The following is a 17,039-nucleotide window of genomic DNA, read 5'->3' as shown; positions in this document are numbered from 1 at the left end:
AAAAATTTAATATTAATATTAAAATAGAAACATAATTAAATAAATTCTAAAATAAAATAAATAATATGTATAATCCTTTTTTTATATAAAAACAGTATAATAGAAATTTAAATTGATGGTTGATTGAATATCTAATTTTCCACTTAATAACTAAAATTAATAAAACTTATATTATATAATTTATTTTCATTATTTTAAATGTTTCTTTACTAGATGAAATATGAATTGAAAAATAAATTGACGAAATTTAAAAGGAAACAAAAATATATATATTTATATATTTTATATATATATATATATATATATATATATCTTATCTATATATTCCAAAATAATTGATAAATTAAATATTATTCTAATCATGATCATATTGTTACACATAGTAAATTTTTTTAGAACATACATAGTGAAACGCATTTACGATAAGATTAATCGTGATGGATGATGAATATGCTCAAAGAAAATCTGGAATCGCAAGCAGGGATAGTGTTCGTCAATCTTTAGTCTATAAACTCGAAACATCCAACGACAATATCTCTTATGGCTTCTCGGCTAACGTTGCGCACGTACTGTTCACAAAGTGTCCCTGGACTAGGTCTGTACGCATTATAAACGCTGCCTTTACGATCCACGCCGACAGATAATTTCTACAATATTTGCACCACCATCTTCGCCATGTGTCGAACATACGGCATCGTCCTGGTGAAGAGCAATAAGCCTAAGGTAGAAAAATTGCGTATTCTTTGGAGATGGTCCTTTCTTGATTCTTACAATTGCAGTTGTACATATACGGTTAGACCAGTGCAAATAGAGTACAATTAAACATTGGAAATTTTATCATGCTTTCATTTATTATTAATAAATTTACTTTCATATAGAATTTTTCAAATTTTTCAGAATAAATATTTATACAAACACAAGATATTTAAAGTTTTACTTAAGAAATTTACAATAAAAATAAGATGTACAAAATAAATAATAATAGATATCTTAAAATAATAAAGATATGATAAAAATTCTGGTTTTTAATTCTGATTTTTGTAATAGATTATTTTTTCATAAAAATTGAAAATATGCTATATATATATAGTAATAAAAACAGAAGCTGAATGAGTATAAAAAAAATACAGATGTCCTTTATGACCTTGTGAGTTTTCTTCTACAGAGACTTTCACCTTTTTCCCTCAGAGGAAACATGTGTTTCGACCACCAGTTTTCGGCAGGTCGCGAACACATGTTCCGGGTTGCCATTCAGCTCGTAAATGCAAATTCACGGTACAGTCGACGTAGCGACACATGGACCACCATCCTACATCTATTATCACAATGTCCATCTTCCATCCTTGTGTTTTCAATAAACATCTGGATAGACTTTTTGAAAATTATATTTATGTGCAAGTCAATGATTTTTCTGAGCAATGGAATTCTCACGAAATGGAATCACGAAATGGAATCACGAAAAAATCAAAGATTAATTTTAAAAATCTATATATAAAAACATCATATCTTTTTTAAATATTAAATCAAATATTAAATATTAAATATAATATATTTTTATTATAAATATTGATACAAACATGATTGTTATGAAACTTCTATTTAAATGATAAAAAATTGTAAAATCAAAGATTTATCAAAACTAATCAAAGATTATCTAATAATAAGATAACAAATCTGTAATTTGTGAATTAGAATATAATTAAATTACATAATTTATAAATATAATGTAAAACTAATGAATGTTTTATAGAATATAATTTACTATAATATTTGTCTTTAGAAATCTATTAGAATCTCCATTGATCAATTCACAATTTATTTTTTGAAGATTAAGATAACTTCAGGTTAAAGATAACTTCAGATTACTAACGGAAGAAGTTTCTGGGGATTCCCCACTGTAAATATTCGAACAATTGTTCATAGACAGATCGGCGCCGTTTTATGACCGTGATAAAAGACTTCTTGGGCCATCAGGTGTTAATTGCTTTGCTGGTGGCAGAATTCAACTTGAAATACCGAAATACCTTAATCCTTACAGCCAGTGTAAACAGGCTCATCCATAAATTCTCATCAAATCGGATTTCCTTTGACAGTACCTTACCTTCAAGGAATTATTAAAAGCCTCTTGCAGCTAATTAGCCTTTCCTGACAACTTGTAGGAAACAGGTAGAAAAAATATATATATATATATATTTTTTCTATATATATATATATTTTATATATATATATATATATATATATATATATATATATATATAAAATAACTATTTACTTAAAAAAAAATTGAATTTCCTTTAAAGATTATGTAAGAATAATATGTGATTATATCATTTACATTTGAACTTATAAAAGCTAATTACAAGGATAAATCTTATTTCTATTTCTAATAACTTTTTCACCAGAAAAAATAAATTATAAGATTCTATACTTGATACTATACTATACAATATACAAATACTATACATGTACAAATATCAAGATTTCAAATATCAATTGACTTGAAAATCTTTTAAATAACAAATTTTATATAATATATATTTTTTTATATATAAATACATAAAAAATACTTATAAAGTTGTATGTACTGATAATATGATTAACCTTATAATCAGAATTTTTTGAATAATTTTTTTAAAATTAAATATTATAAGATTTAATATAAATTATATATTCTTTTATGATAAAAAAATATAACAATTAAAAAGAAAAATATAAATTAGTTTTTTTTTAAATAAAAGAATGAGGAAGAAAATCAATAAAATTTAATATAATTTATAGAAAAAGTAGTCTTTGAAAATCTTTAACCTGCAACGGTGCACGACGAAGCATATATTCGCATGTGCATCGATTAAACGCAACTGCATACGCATAATTAAACTCACGTTAATATCGTGAAACGGTGCGTGCAACAGAAACGCACGCACATCTTTGCAACTTTTCTTGTGTTGTGTAGATGTTTCAGATTCTGAATAGTGATGCTCATTTTATCCTTTGCAAATTTTTAAAATATTTTTTTAATATATTTTTTGTTCTTTTTTTAAGTTTATCAATAAAAAATTAAAAAAAATAAGAAAGAAAAAAGCAAAAAATAAGAGATATATCTCAACCTCTGATATGACTTAGAGAAATATTTTCATATTTTATTTTAATTGTTATGTTATCTAAATTATTTCATTGATTTTTCTTCAGTTTACTATTTTCTCAATTATTTCTTCATAGATTAAATTAATAAAATTCTAACTAATAACAATATTTGATATTATTGTTAATGTATGCACAAGATGAAATTATAATTTTATTATACAATTTAAAAAATGCAAGATTACTTTGATTTCTCTGAAAATACAAAATCAAATATTAATTTCATAAACTATTTCATAGATGTTTCTTATAAAACATTTTTTTTTTAAATCAATATATAGATATTTCAAGTAAGTCATCTTTCTTGATTACATACATATAATCGCCTAGAACTGCCAAAAAATCAAGTCGTGGTAAATCCCAAGGAATTTTCAACCTTAAGGAAAAGCCAAGGAAGCTAGGAAGATGGTGCAAGTTATTTGACTTTGATCAGCAACGAGTATTATTTTGGTGTTTGGCTGCGTTATTTATCGGCCTCTTTATTGGCGATCTGATTTTCAGTTGGCCACGAGCCAGGATCCGGGATTTTCTGCTTGCTCGTTTCGCTTCCCAGAAGTGAACGGGCAGAGACGAAGAAGCAACGTTAATGTCTTTACTTTCGATAAACGTGTTTCGATGTAACGACAAATTCAGACGTATGTCCTACGACTTTCTCAAAAATGTAAAAAAACTTATTAATGACCATTAAATATTTTCATATGATGTTCTACTTCGAAGCCGTATCTAAAATAAAACTAATTTAATTCTTCTTTAAATATTACGTTAATAAATTATACAAAATTAAAAGAAAAAGAAATTAGAAATAAAAGAACAAATTTTTCTTCAGTTTAATAAATTATAAATAATTTTTGTAAATCAAATATATCTGATACTATTTAAAGCTAATTTATATTTTATGAACAAGAGTTCTTATAACATCATGATATTATGATATTCATGCAATGACTTATGATTAATGTTAACATAAAATAATGTACAAATTTTTATAAATTTATAGAAAAAAAATTTAACAGAAATTTAATTTATATTTAAAAACAAAAAATATTTAAAATTTTTTTTCATAAAAAGTAATCAAGTAATAAATAATAAATAAGTTAAATTATCAATAAAATAAAAAAGAAAGAAAAAAAGAGGAAAAATAAAATGGAATTTAAGTTTGAAATTACTATAAGAAGATTTTTCCGATTAAGGAGAAATTCAATGATTTCGTTGATTCAGTCGCCATTCTCGCAACTAAATTTTAGACAGGCGTTACCACAACGTGGAGTGAGGCATAGTAAATCACGGGACTATGTAGGAAAACCGTGGAACCCGTGAAAGCTCGAAACGCGGAATTTATAGACACCTTCAAAAGAGCTTTCGTCCGTCACAACAAACATGTCCCGGCAATCCAGCATGGTCATTCATCATTCAGCCTCGCCACACTGGAACTGCGGCTCGTCTATCAACGATTTTGAATCGTTCCATTCGCCTGTATTAATTTCAATTCGTGAGAAATAAACTTATTCTTGAAAATATCTAAAGTTTTGGTACCAATATTTAATGCATTAATTTATACCTTTGTCCTATTAAAGATGGAAGAAATTTATGAGATGAATAACTTGAAAGGGTAAGTTCTAAAAAAGATGAAATTATTAATTTTAAGATTATTTTAGATTAATTAACTAATAATTTAATGTTTAAAAAAATAATTTAATATAATTTAAAAAATTCAGATAATCTTTAAAAAAAATAATATCTCATATAAATTAAAATTTGCAATCATATTTATTTGATCTAATTAATTAGAATTAACTTTTATATCTATATTGATATATATATATATATATATATATATATATATATATAATAAAAATTCTACGAATGAAAAAAGAAATAATTATAAATAAAAATAAGTGAGTTATTAAATTTATTAATTTTACAGAAAAGAATTTGAAAAAGTATTTGTAATATAAATAATGAGAATAATCAAACAAAATTGACAAAGAGAAACAGAAGAATCGCGCGTTTTCGCGCCATTTCATGCCAAGTGAATGCAGAGTTTTGCAGATCATAGCCCTGTTCTTCGCTATCCCTCGCTTTATTCTCACTGGCTCCTCGCGATATAAATATTCAACATGGGTCGTCCCTCAAGTCTTCTATCTCTTTCTTCGTGTGTTCCTCGTTTTCTGTTCTTTCTCTTATAACACTCTTCATTACCACCCAAGCCACTCAGCCTCTCTCTTTTCAACTTCTTCAATCTTGCAAATCGAGATTACTGAAGCATCAAAAAAAGATCATAAATTATTTTATATAAAATTTAATAAAATTTCTACCGGCAAAATTCAAAAGTTAAATATTCATTTCAAACAAATTTAATAAAATATCTGAAATAAATAACAATTATATTCAAAATTATTAATTCATTTCATGAATTTCAATTTCTTTACTTTCAGAAATCACTAAAAGAAGGAGCTAAGAAAATTAAATGAAAATATAAAAAATGTTCAAATTCCAGTTTTATCTATATTCTATTTTTTTTCTTTTCATGTTCACAGTTTTGACAGTGGTTACAACTTTTGTAGCTCCCTGATCATGATCCTCAATCTCCCAAGCCCCCTTTCAGTATATCCTTTTCTTTCCAACAGCCAAGTTTTGTGGGTGGGGACTAACTGACAGACACGATGGATAAAAGAAACCGTCCCAGAGCATTGGAGGGGTTTATATAGGCGGATAGAGGGGTCAGGTAGGGGAACAGCTCCATAGTCGAAGGCGGGGTTCCTGGTTGACATGAAGAGGCAGTCCGAGGGCTGGTTCTTTCAGATGAGTCTGAACTTTCGAGCAGAGACGTATGCTCATTTATAAGCCTGCTATAAATGTATCGATACTATATTAATGCCGAGCGTGTGTCCTATAATAACCCAAATCCTTTCATAAAAAAATTACTCCATAAAGAATCCTTTGAAATCCTTGAAATTAGGTATAATTTTATTCAAACAGGTTCAAAGTGCTTGGGACGAGTTCTAGTGAGTGATGTCTAAGTGTTTAATTATTAACTAATAGCCAAAGTGAAGTTTGATGAAGATCATGCAGACCACGCAACCAGTGAGTCTCCAGACGCAAAGGATCCAGGGACTCTATCTTCTGGACAATAATGACAGCTCTGGAATTCCTCACAGTGCTGAAAGCTCAGCTAGTAACTCTCCCGATCATTATGAGAGATTTTCCCCTTCGACACACTTAATGGATCTAAGCAGTCCACCTGAACATAGGGATTTACCTATATATCAATCTCATCATCATCTTCATCATCATCAAGTACTTTATCAACAATCCTCTTACCTGATGTATGAAAATCCTGATGAGGAAAAAAGATATCAAGAACATCCCAATGGAAAAATCCTTAGGGAACTTCAAACTGACTATGATAGACGTCTTCATGATAATTCTCCAGGTTTTTTGTCAGACCATAGCAGAGATCAAGAACAAAATCTTTATCTAACCCCATCCCCTCAGATGTATTCCTCTGGAGGAGAAGAAATGACACCTAGACAATCTCATCAAAGTTATCATCACATGGATTCGGTTGAATACAAACCGGAAGTAATGGAATACAAACCAGATGTAGAAGAGCAGCGATACAAGCAGGTGGAAATGAACCAAATCACGGAACCTTCCTCTTCAACTAAAAGTTATGTCGAAGGATCCAGGAATGGTGGAAAGAGAAAAAGAAAATCGAGTACCATTGAAAATGAATCTGAAACGGAAAGTAACGCTTCTTCGACAAAAACGAAGGTGAGAAGGAAAAGTGGAGCAACGTTTGAAGAAATTCAAAATCAAAGAGTGATGGCCAATGTGAGAGAAAGACAAAGGACTCAAAGTTTGAACGAAGCATTTGCTGCACTTAGAAAGATTATACCAACGTTACCAAGTGACAAGTTGAGCAAGATTCAAACATTAAAACTAGCTACCAGATACATTGATTTCCTGTTCCAGGTATTGCATTGCAATATGGAAAACACTGAGGGTGCTGATGATGCTAGTGAGTTTTCATCACATTTTATATTCAAGATAAAATAATAAAATTAAATTCAATTATAATATAAGCTTTGGATTAAGCAATTTACATTTTTTAATTCCATTTTTGAATGCAGTTATTAGATATAAATATTAGATAGATATTTTGTTCTAATTATTTATTTTTTATTTTTTTCTTTTTTTCATTTTTATTAATTTATAAATATTAAAACTACTGAATATTCTACAAATACAATTTTTATACTTTGATTTCTAATATCTCGATTATCTAAATATCTATTGTTCAAATATTTAATTATATGAACACCTGTTATCTGGGCATTGGATTATTCGAATAATATCGATAATAAAAAAAAACAATAAATACTTAATAAATTTTAAATATTCCTGCCTATCATACTTTCTATATATATAATTATCCAAAAAATTCGTTTATTTTTAACAATTAATTCAATTAATCAAGATTTTACTATATATAAAATATTTCTTTAAATTTGCTTGTTATAAAACATATAAACTATTTTTCATTGTAGCAACAGTAGTAAACTATTTTTAATATTATTTTTATTAAAATAAATAAGAATATAAGAAATATAAGAGCAAGAGAGAATATAATAAGAGCATATTATATAGATATATTATATTTATAAATCTAAACATCTAAATAATAATCTTTGATACTAACTATTATAACGTATCCGTCGGCATATACCTCCAGCCAAGTAGCACGTGTTTATAGAAACTAGTTCGTTTGTTTAAAGTTCCTGTAATTAAACAGATCCCCATGAAGAAGTGGTTCTGATTCGAATATCAACAACTATGCTAAGTAACTGTGTCATCTCTAGAGGTAGCCCTTCAGGTAAACATCTTTTCCCACTCGACTTCTGTTATTTGTCGTTAACTAAAACAATCTTTATCAAACAAATTGATAAGAGAATAAATCGAGAACGAATCAGTCTAAATTTTAAGAACTTTGTTAAAATTGAATAATCTTTTCGTTGCATTCCAAACTTGATTAATCTCTTAAATTAGTTTACTATTGTATTTTTGATAAATTTATATTTTAACTTGTTAAAAAATTTATAGTATTCTTCTGAAAAAATTATATTAATTTTATGATACTATTTGATACCATTAATAAAAATTAATTTGATATTTAGTCTAATTTTGTATTTCAACTTAAAGAAAAAAAAAAGAATTAAATAATTTATGGAATATTTTCTTTTTAAAAAACTTAATATCTGAAGATTTTTCCAATGAGATTTATATCAAAGAATTCTGTCAATATTGTAAAGGCAAAATGTTTTTTCAGTATTTTGCATCATCTTGTATCATCAATTTTCTTGCATCTCAGTATCTCAGTCAGCGTTGACAATTCGTTAGGGTGCGATTTAGTACAAGTCAAATAGCAACAATATGTGCAGTACAATAACTTCAGGTGACTAAAGATATCGAGACACGCTAACTGTCTTGAAGACGAGGACGATGATTGGTCCATTTTCAGCGCGCCAACCGCGAACACTCACTGTGTATTTCTTCCTTTCATCTTGCTTATCTGATATCCCATGACGTTTTTCTCTCTTCGTCTTGGCAAGAATTTCTTCTTACTTGCCCTTGCCCGAATACTCTGATTTAAATTTTTTTAAATTATATTTACAACGTATCATATCTACGAATTCGCAATTTATTTTTTATTTTAATATTTTTAATTTCTACGCTTTTCAATTTTAAAGTTTAAGAATTTAGAGAATTATTTTTCACAATTTTGATTTCTATGTTTGCAGTTCCAGATATTCTTATTTTCGAGCATTTGTAATATCACATGTCTGCAATTTTTCAATCTTAAAATTTTCCACCTCAAAAATTTTTAATTCGAAGTTTATAATTTTAATTCTAAATATTCTCAATTGTAATTTTTTTCTAAATACCATATATATATATGGTATTATACGATATTTAGAATTTTAAAAATTTCAATTTTAATTGTGGATGTGATTTGAAATTTTAGGTTTTCTAATTCTGAAATGAGAATTCTTCCAATAGACAGCAGTTCAAGGATCAAGTTCGAAAAGAATTAATCAAGCTCGATTTCTTGTTTCAGGCGAAAGAAATCCAAGAAGTGCTGTTCTAGCCGCCAGAGAAATAACTTCATCGTCGTGCAGCTATATGGCTCACGAAAAACTTTCATACGCTTTTAGCGTTTGGAGGATGGAAGATGACTGGAATTCGAATCTTTAGAAACTTTAAAAAATACTTTTTGAACGCTCAACAAGGTAAAAGTTAAATTGTTTAAATTGATAATCAACGCTTTAAATGTTGTATGAATATCTAGAAAATATAGAGAAATTTTAAGACAAGAGCTTAACAATGCTCAGCGATTATTTAAACATATTTCTATGAAATGTTCATGACGATGTGCAAACTGGAAGTTTGTTAAATTGCGTGTCGATTTCCTATTTTCGCTGGCACGAAAATATTGAAATTATATGATAATAGGGAAAAGACAATGTTATACATATGAAGATAATCTATTCAGGATCAATGATGCTTTTATGGAATATATTATTTAAACATTTATTTTTCAAAAATTATCGAATTTTTTAACATTATAATCATATAAGAAAACAATCTTTTTTAATATCACATCTTTCTATTTCTTTCATCGTCTAAAACGAATAATTTTATGAATATTTTTAATTTTGAAAAAATTGAAATAATCATAAAATTATGATAAATTATTTTTTAAACAATTTTTTGTGCCGTCAATTTATTTCGTAGGCTTCTGTGATGTGTTTAGATATTACTCTAATTCATTTTTATATATTAAGAAAACAATATGAATTATTTTATTTACCTTTTTAATCCTTTAATAATAATTCGGTAATGTAATGATAAAAGTAAACAAATTAGAAAAAGATCAATCAATTCACTTTCCATTTAAATAGCAATAATTTTCGTTTCTTAAAATATTATTTGACAAAGATTATATTAAAAATTATCTTTTTCCTTTGTAAAATTAATTATTAAAAATTGCTTGTAATTTAAATCTGAAGCATGGAATAATGTCACACTTGCTGGCCATTACGAATGACTAATTAAGAATAATTATTTCTCTAGAAGGATTAAAGACATCTTTTATTGATCTTTTTGAAATCACGACAGTCGACTTCGTGATAGATCAAGAAAGATTAGATTCATGAGACATAACGTAGGTCAATAATTTATGTCTTCTTTTCGTTCTATTAACATTGGAATGTTTTTGGCTAGTTAGCTAATTCCTCCATAATTTCTGAACTATATGAAAGTAATAATATAATAGTTCATTAATGATCTTTTCTGTTTTCTATCAATCTCAATCTTCGAAATGAAGCAAAATGATCCAAAATAATTTGTTGTACTAATTCGTTATATATATATGTTCGTACTTATTTACTCAGTTATTTTTTATATTTATTTAATATATATATATATATTATTATTAAATAAATTTATGATAAATTTATTTGTCAAAAAAATATCGTAGAACAAAATATATTTTTCTTTAAAATTTTCGTTTACAAATATTTAATTCTTTATAAATTATTTATTGGCCAATTCATATAACTAAATAAATAATTTTTTATAAACTTACATATAATTTTTTATAAAATTACATATAAATTATATGTAAGTTTATATAAATTTGATAATTTCCTACAATAATACTTATAATAAGTATTCTGATAGTACTTACGTCAAAAAATAACCCCTAAATCGTATAATAGATACCATTAGAGATTCTCTAAACTTTACCAATTTTCCTTCTTCAGATCCATGACAGACAGTAGTATCATTGCTACAATTTTACGAGTTTTTTTACGAGTCTCGATGATCGTGGCAGACTAACGTCTCGACGTTGTGGAAACAAGTTCTAACTGCTCCGACGGGTAGATGAAACTTAAACAAAACAACCGACAGAGAAACATTAACGATCATTTTGGCGCCAATAGGTCGGGGAAGATATCGTACCTTTTTCAACTTTTCTTCTTTTCCATATTTTATCTGATGATGAGAATAACTTTTAGCAATATCTATTATTTCATAGATGTTATAGTTAGTTAAAGTAGAGTAATTCCTTCATAGTTTAGTCAACTTTATATGAGAAGATTTTGAACACAACCAGTTATTTTAAACCAAGAAGACAAGAAGGGAAAAGTTGGGTCTACGTTTGACTTGCTTAACGAAGATACGCTACGTTAAATCCGCCAGCGTCTTTATTGCCGCACTGAATCTTCGTGAAAAAAAGTTTGCCTCCAAACGAGGTGCCATCAGTGTTCCCCTTGAGAAGCTGTCAGGAAACTATTCTCTTTTCCTTTTCCTTTTTTTCCCCTTGTTAAAGCTTTATATTAATTTCGAAAGAAATTTTACTGAAAAAAAAAATATATATACTTTTCAAGTATCTATCTACAATTATAATTTTATAATTATATTAAATTTTACAATAAAATGAAATAAAAATAATTTTAGAAAATTTACTGGAACGAAATTACTTTTTTAGTCCTTATTTTTTATTCTTTATGAACATGTTTCTTTTATCATCAAAATTTCATTTAAAACAATTTTACAATTATTTCTTCTTTATTGCTATTCTTCTTCTTTATTCTCTTCTTTTTCTTCTTTTATTATCGATGTCTTGATTAAAATGGTAATAATGAATTATGTAGAATTTTAGCAGCAAGTGTGACAAGTTTCCTCACAATTTTTTCATTGATACGCTTCAAGCTAAATTTTTATAAATATTGATTTAATATTATGCATGTTATATTCATTCAAATAAAAAAGTTGAGTATTTAAATAAAAAATTGAATATTTTGAAAGAAAAAAAAAGAACTTTGTATATTTTGGTGTATTATTATGCTGATTAAAATGATTAAAAAATTATATTATAATACTTAGGAAAATCACTATATATATATATATATATTTCAATAAAAAAATATATATATGTATACATATTGAATTAAATAAAACACTTAACTTTAATAACATTTTTTATAAAAAAACTGAAGATTTTAGATAAATTATTTCATATGTAAAGTAATCTCGAATTTGTCTTAACAAGATCATAATTTTTTTATAAATTTCTTGTTAAGAATAAGTGTCTATCCTATATATTAATAAAAATCGAGATTGCTAATTTTTCCCATGTATAGAGTTCTTCACACAGAAGATATATTGTACCTTATATAGCAAATTGTATTTAATTATAAGTTTTTAAATGTCTTAAACATACAGCAGAAAGAACCAAAAATTTTGTATATAGTAGACTAAGAACAATTTTCTATGTTGTATATTCTCAAACAAAGAGATTATTAAAAAAATATCTATTTTCGTCATAAGTTCACCTTTAGTTTCATTACCTTAAGGTACAATGTGGCCGGAAATCGCAATAATTTATTTTTCACTAAATAATTATAATAATCATTAAACAATAATCTTGTAAATAATGTAAATACTAAAAATATTAATATTAAAATTAAATTTTTTAGAAGCTTAAATTAAGAAGAAGAAATTCTTTTGAAACTTTTGATAAAATTTCTATTTGTTTTTTTCTATGTAGATATATATTTATGTGAAAATAAAATTTACAAATAGAATCTATAAACTAATTAATATCTTAAAAATTTTCAGTTTAAGTTTCAAATAGAGTTCGTTTTTTTTAAATTTAAGATTTTTTTATTCTAAATGTTGAATTATATTAATTTTTGTATAAATGACCGTATGAAATTATTTTTATATAATTCTTGATAATTTTTTTCGAGAATTGCAACCTTTGATGATAATGTTTCCTAATAATAAGGTAACATTTGAATTTTCATTCCTTGAAACGATGCCAAAGTGCATTTTTTAAGCAACTTATCAGAGTGTATTTGCACAATTAATGTACAGTATTTTTATATATCAATTGCGAACAATGCAATAAAATTGAATACTGAATATAAATCTTTCATATTTTTTATGCACCTCAAAATTTTCCAAACCTATTGTTTTTAATTTATTTAATTTATTTAATTAATTGATAAGTAAAGACTTTAACAATTAAAAAATTAATTTTTCAGTTTAAGAATTTTAAATATTTCATTTAAAAATATTCAATCAAAAAATATCTAAATCCGCAATAAAATATGTGAAAATGATAAAAATAAAATTTGTCATTTTTGTTGCGCCTACTAAAGTTCCATCAACACCGGAAGTTCTATTGCGGAAGCGGATGACGTTTGATACATAAAGGATCGTCGCATAATGCTTAGTTGATGTTACAAGAGTACTTGTAACGAATTCAGGCGCGAAACATATGGATATTCCCAGATCGTAAATTCGAAGAAACATCTTAGAAAGACGAGGAACGAAACAGTGTCAGAGGAGAACTGATAAATAATTTACCAAATGCCAGCCGATGGCAGGCTTAATGGATTAGACGAGTCAGTGCAAATATTATTGCAAGGAAACGGCAGTTAGCAACGCCCAGTTTGTCCGATTGGTCAAAAATGATGTCAACCGGTTGTCTTTTAGCCAATCAACGTACACCGGATGTTCGTTGGATCTTTTCAATATATTTTCTCCACTATTTGTCTTCTATTTGTCGTAAGGATATTGTAATTTTTTTTCTAATAGAATCTTCAATATTATTTCATTTCGATCCCTATATTGTATACAATTTAGATAAAAATTAAATAACTTTTCAATAAAATTTAAATTATAAGGAGAATTTATTATTTTCTTATTATTATTTCCTTAATCAAGGAAGAAGAAAAAGAAATTCTGATTTACGCAAATGAATTAATATTATTAACATTATTAACATTATTTAATCATAAATTACCAATAATGAATTAAAAGAATTTTTTCGGAAAAAGAAAAAGAAGTAAATATATACTATCTCCAATTCTTATCTTTCTTTTTTCTGACTGAAAGCAGTCATCGTTGAATTAGTGATCATAAAGTAACCAACCGGTAGCTGGAAGAACTGTCACATTCTCTCATGGTGATCCCAGAAATCTGAGAAACCACCTAACCTAAACATAGCGACCCACCTTCACTGGTTTATTTACGAACGCGAGAACTCGATGGAAATCCTGCCATCAACCCTATGCGTGACTGTTTTATTATTTCGTCTCCTTCTTTTTCTCGTTTCATAGATACGAGACAAATTTTTAATCGGATATTTTATTAATATTATGTACTCCTTAATCTCAAATAATTTCCATGTTTTCTTTATAATTTTTCAAATCAGAATTTCAATAGATTTTCTATGAAAATATTTTAAAACTTATTGTTTGATTAACATATTATCACAAAATCAACATGAAAAAGGAAAAAGAAAAAAAAAGGATAAGCATCTGTTCTCTTTGTTTTACTTGCAATTTCTGTTGTATTCTACATTTTTTTAAAATAATTAATTGTCCGTCGTTAGTGTTAATCGTAACCATCACTTTTTTTACAGTTTCCTTAAATATCATGTATAATATATATGAGATTTAATGACATTATGATGTCTTATACAATCAGTTTGTTTTATAATGACTTACATCATCAGAAATATAAATAAAAGTTTATACTTACAATGACAAAAAAATATCCTGCTAATTACATTTCGGCTACAATTATTTTATAACCTTCAAATCATAGTAAAGAAAATCTTAGCAATTTTCTTATCATGAGCAATTAAATTTCTATTTATAATAGTTTTGAAAATTTATATACTTGAATTCCAATAACTTCCATAACCTATAAAACATTATATATATTTATTACTTAATTTTTTAAATTATATATATATATATATATATATATATATATATATATATATATGTTTCATAATTAAAAAAATTTGAAGATCTTATAAGATCCATTGTTTAAAATATTTATAATATTCTCTTAATATAAGAATCATTTTAAGTTCAACTGAATTGAACCATTTTAAGAAATGATCTCAGTTGAAAATCAAAGATGGGTGAATTAATAAGAAATACTAAGCAGAAATATTCACATAATTTGATTATCCATCCAATTTTTAATTTTCATTTACAGGAAATTCCATGAAAAACATAAATATCAATGGCAGCTAATTAAATCGTATAATTAATTCATTTTTGCCAAAATTATTTTCGAAATAATTTTTTTGATGGTAATGAGATACGAAGAACTCATTAATTCACGATCTCCTAAGTCATCCCATTAGTTTATTCATTGGTTTTTGACAATAATATTTGACAATAAAATATTTTTAACTATGTATTTTTTATAGTCCTTATATAGATCTTCTTATTTAGATCTATATATAGATCTTCTTATTTTATATAAATTTTCATAAACAAACTCTTTTGTTTATTTTATTTTAATAATAATTTATATAATTCAAATAAAATATTATGTTTGAATTTCTTTTTTTTAAATTTTTATTTTTTTATATTTTTATCTTTTTCTTTCTTAAAAAGAATTTTAAGTATTTGATTATATAACTGCAAATATTTATATATTTATATATTAAAATATAATTATAAATATACAAATCTAATAAATTTCATGACAAAATAATATGAGATATATCGAAAAATATAAACAGAATAGTGTGTTTTATTTTTATTTCACAAAATTTCACGACCAAGTGTTATTTTTTTTCAGACAAGATCGAAAAAGGAGAGGTTAGAATTGTGAAAACTAGAAAACCCCGATTTCCTTATTTTATGATCAAATAAAATTGAAATTTATATATAGAAAGTTTTTGAAACAATTGCAGAATTATTTGAACATTAGAATCCATAAAATGAACTACGAGAAATATTATGAAAGATTAATTGAAAATTTAAATAAATAAATAATTGAAAATCTAATAAAAAAAAATTTATTAAAAAATTTAAATTCTATTTAAATTATAAATTAATTTAAATTATACTTAAATTAATCTAAACAATATTAAAAATTTGAAATCAATTTTGAATCTTTAAAAAATATTTATCCAATAATTCAAATTTATCCAATTTATCAATCATGATATTTTTTATATTCTATTTGATGTTCACTTAAACTTAAATAGCAAGAATTAAACAGACTTGGTAAGAAAGTTAAAGATGGCTTCACAGGATATATCCTTCCTCCCGAGCGCATTCAAACAAAGAGCTATTGAAAGAAAATTCTAACTGTTTATCGTTTCAATAAACCGCGACTGCTTCCGTTTCCTTTCTTCCTTTCTGATTGCCAAACTATTAAATGGTACTTTAAACAATCCTCGAAAATACTGTATGCAATATATCTCGATCGTATTTCGATTAAATATACTAGAATCGATCTTTCAAACTATCGATTAATATTGTAAATGAAAATATGAAATAGGATTAAAACAATAATAAAACATATAGGAAAGAAACAAAATGTTCTTTAAAAATTAAAAAATTAAAAATAGAAAATAATTTTTTCAAGTAATATTGTACTTCTCTTCAATATTATGATTATTAAATTAAACAAATGAAATTATGTTAGCATCTATACAATATATTTGACATATATAAAAAATTTAATAATTATTTTATTTATTTCTTTTCTAATTTATATATATTCATATATTTATATAAAAAAGAAAAAAATAGTACAGATGCATAATAAAATATAGAGACTTTAGAAAGTTGTTTTCCTATAATGACATCTGTTGATCTAATTGTGATTTTTCGTCCATTAATAACCATATTTCGTGCATTTTACAATCTATTTACATATTTAAGTAAAATAATAATTTTTTACATATATGAATAAATAAATGTGTAAATTTTATATAGAAATAATAAAATGCACAACGAATGTTAATAAATGAAGATAAAATTATTTCAAATTTTTTACATATCATA

General features: G+C 25.5%; 1 protein-coding gene and 1 long non-coding RNA gene across 4 annotated transcripts; both read left to right on the top strand.

The window, feature by feature from the left end:
* The first annotated feature begins 3,658 nt into the window (after positions 1-3,658).
* Positions 3,659-4,664, top strand: LOC114578182 (uncharacterized). Its single transcript, XR_003698910.2, has 2 exons — positions 3,659-3,802; positions 4,386-4,664. It is a non-coding gene; the product is annotated as an uncharacterized LOC114578182 (long non-coding RNA).
* Positions 4,665-5,025: 361 nt separating this feature from the next.
* On the top strand, positions 5,026-13,906 carry LOC108003464 (protein twist). Of its 3 annotated transcripts, XM_028669408.2 has the most exons (4): positions 5,026-7,162; positions 7,937-8,017; positions 9,260-9,431; positions 10,968-13,906. In XM_028669408.2, the coding sequence occupies exons 1-3, from the start codon at positions 6,199-6,201 to the stop codon at positions 9,394-9,396; spliced, it is 1,182 nt and encodes a 393-aa protein (XP_028525209.1). In that variant the 5' UTR covers positions 5,026-6,198; the 3' UTR covers positions 9,397-9,431; positions 10,968-13,906. The 3 variants fall into 3 exon arrangements, with proteins under 3 accessions (XP_028525209.1, XP_061934003.1, XP_061934004.1); XM_062078019.1 differs by having other exon boundaries at positions 9,260-13,906; XM_062078020.1 differs by lacking the exon at positions 7,937-8,017 and having other exon boundaries at positions 9,260-13,906.
* Positions 13,907-17,039: the final 3,133 nt, after the last annotated feature.

This window comes from Apis cerana, linkage group LG8, assembly GCF_029169275.1.
Source record: "Apis cerana isolate GH-2021 linkage group LG8, AcerK_1.0, whole genome shotgun sequence".
NCBI lineage: Eukaryota > Metazoa > Arthropoda > Insecta > Hymenoptera > Apidae > Apis > Apis cerana.
This window is presented reverse-complemented; position numbering and strand designations above follow the sequence as displayed.

Bases quoted from the DNA above. Each gene is read 5' to 3' on its own strand.
- LOC108003464 (XM_028669408.2), top strand. From the start codon at position 6,199: ATGAAGATCATGCAGACCACGCAACCAGTGAGTCTCCAGACGCAAAGG. The intron at 7,163-7,936 runs GTGAGTTTTCAT...GTAATTAAACAG, and splicing joins TGAGGGTGCTGATGATGCTA to ATCCCCATGAAGAAGTGGTT. The intron at 8,018-9,259 runs GTAAACATCTTT...TTCTTGTTTCAG, and splicing joins CTCTAGAGGTAGCCCTTCAG to GCGAAAGAAATCCAAGAAGT.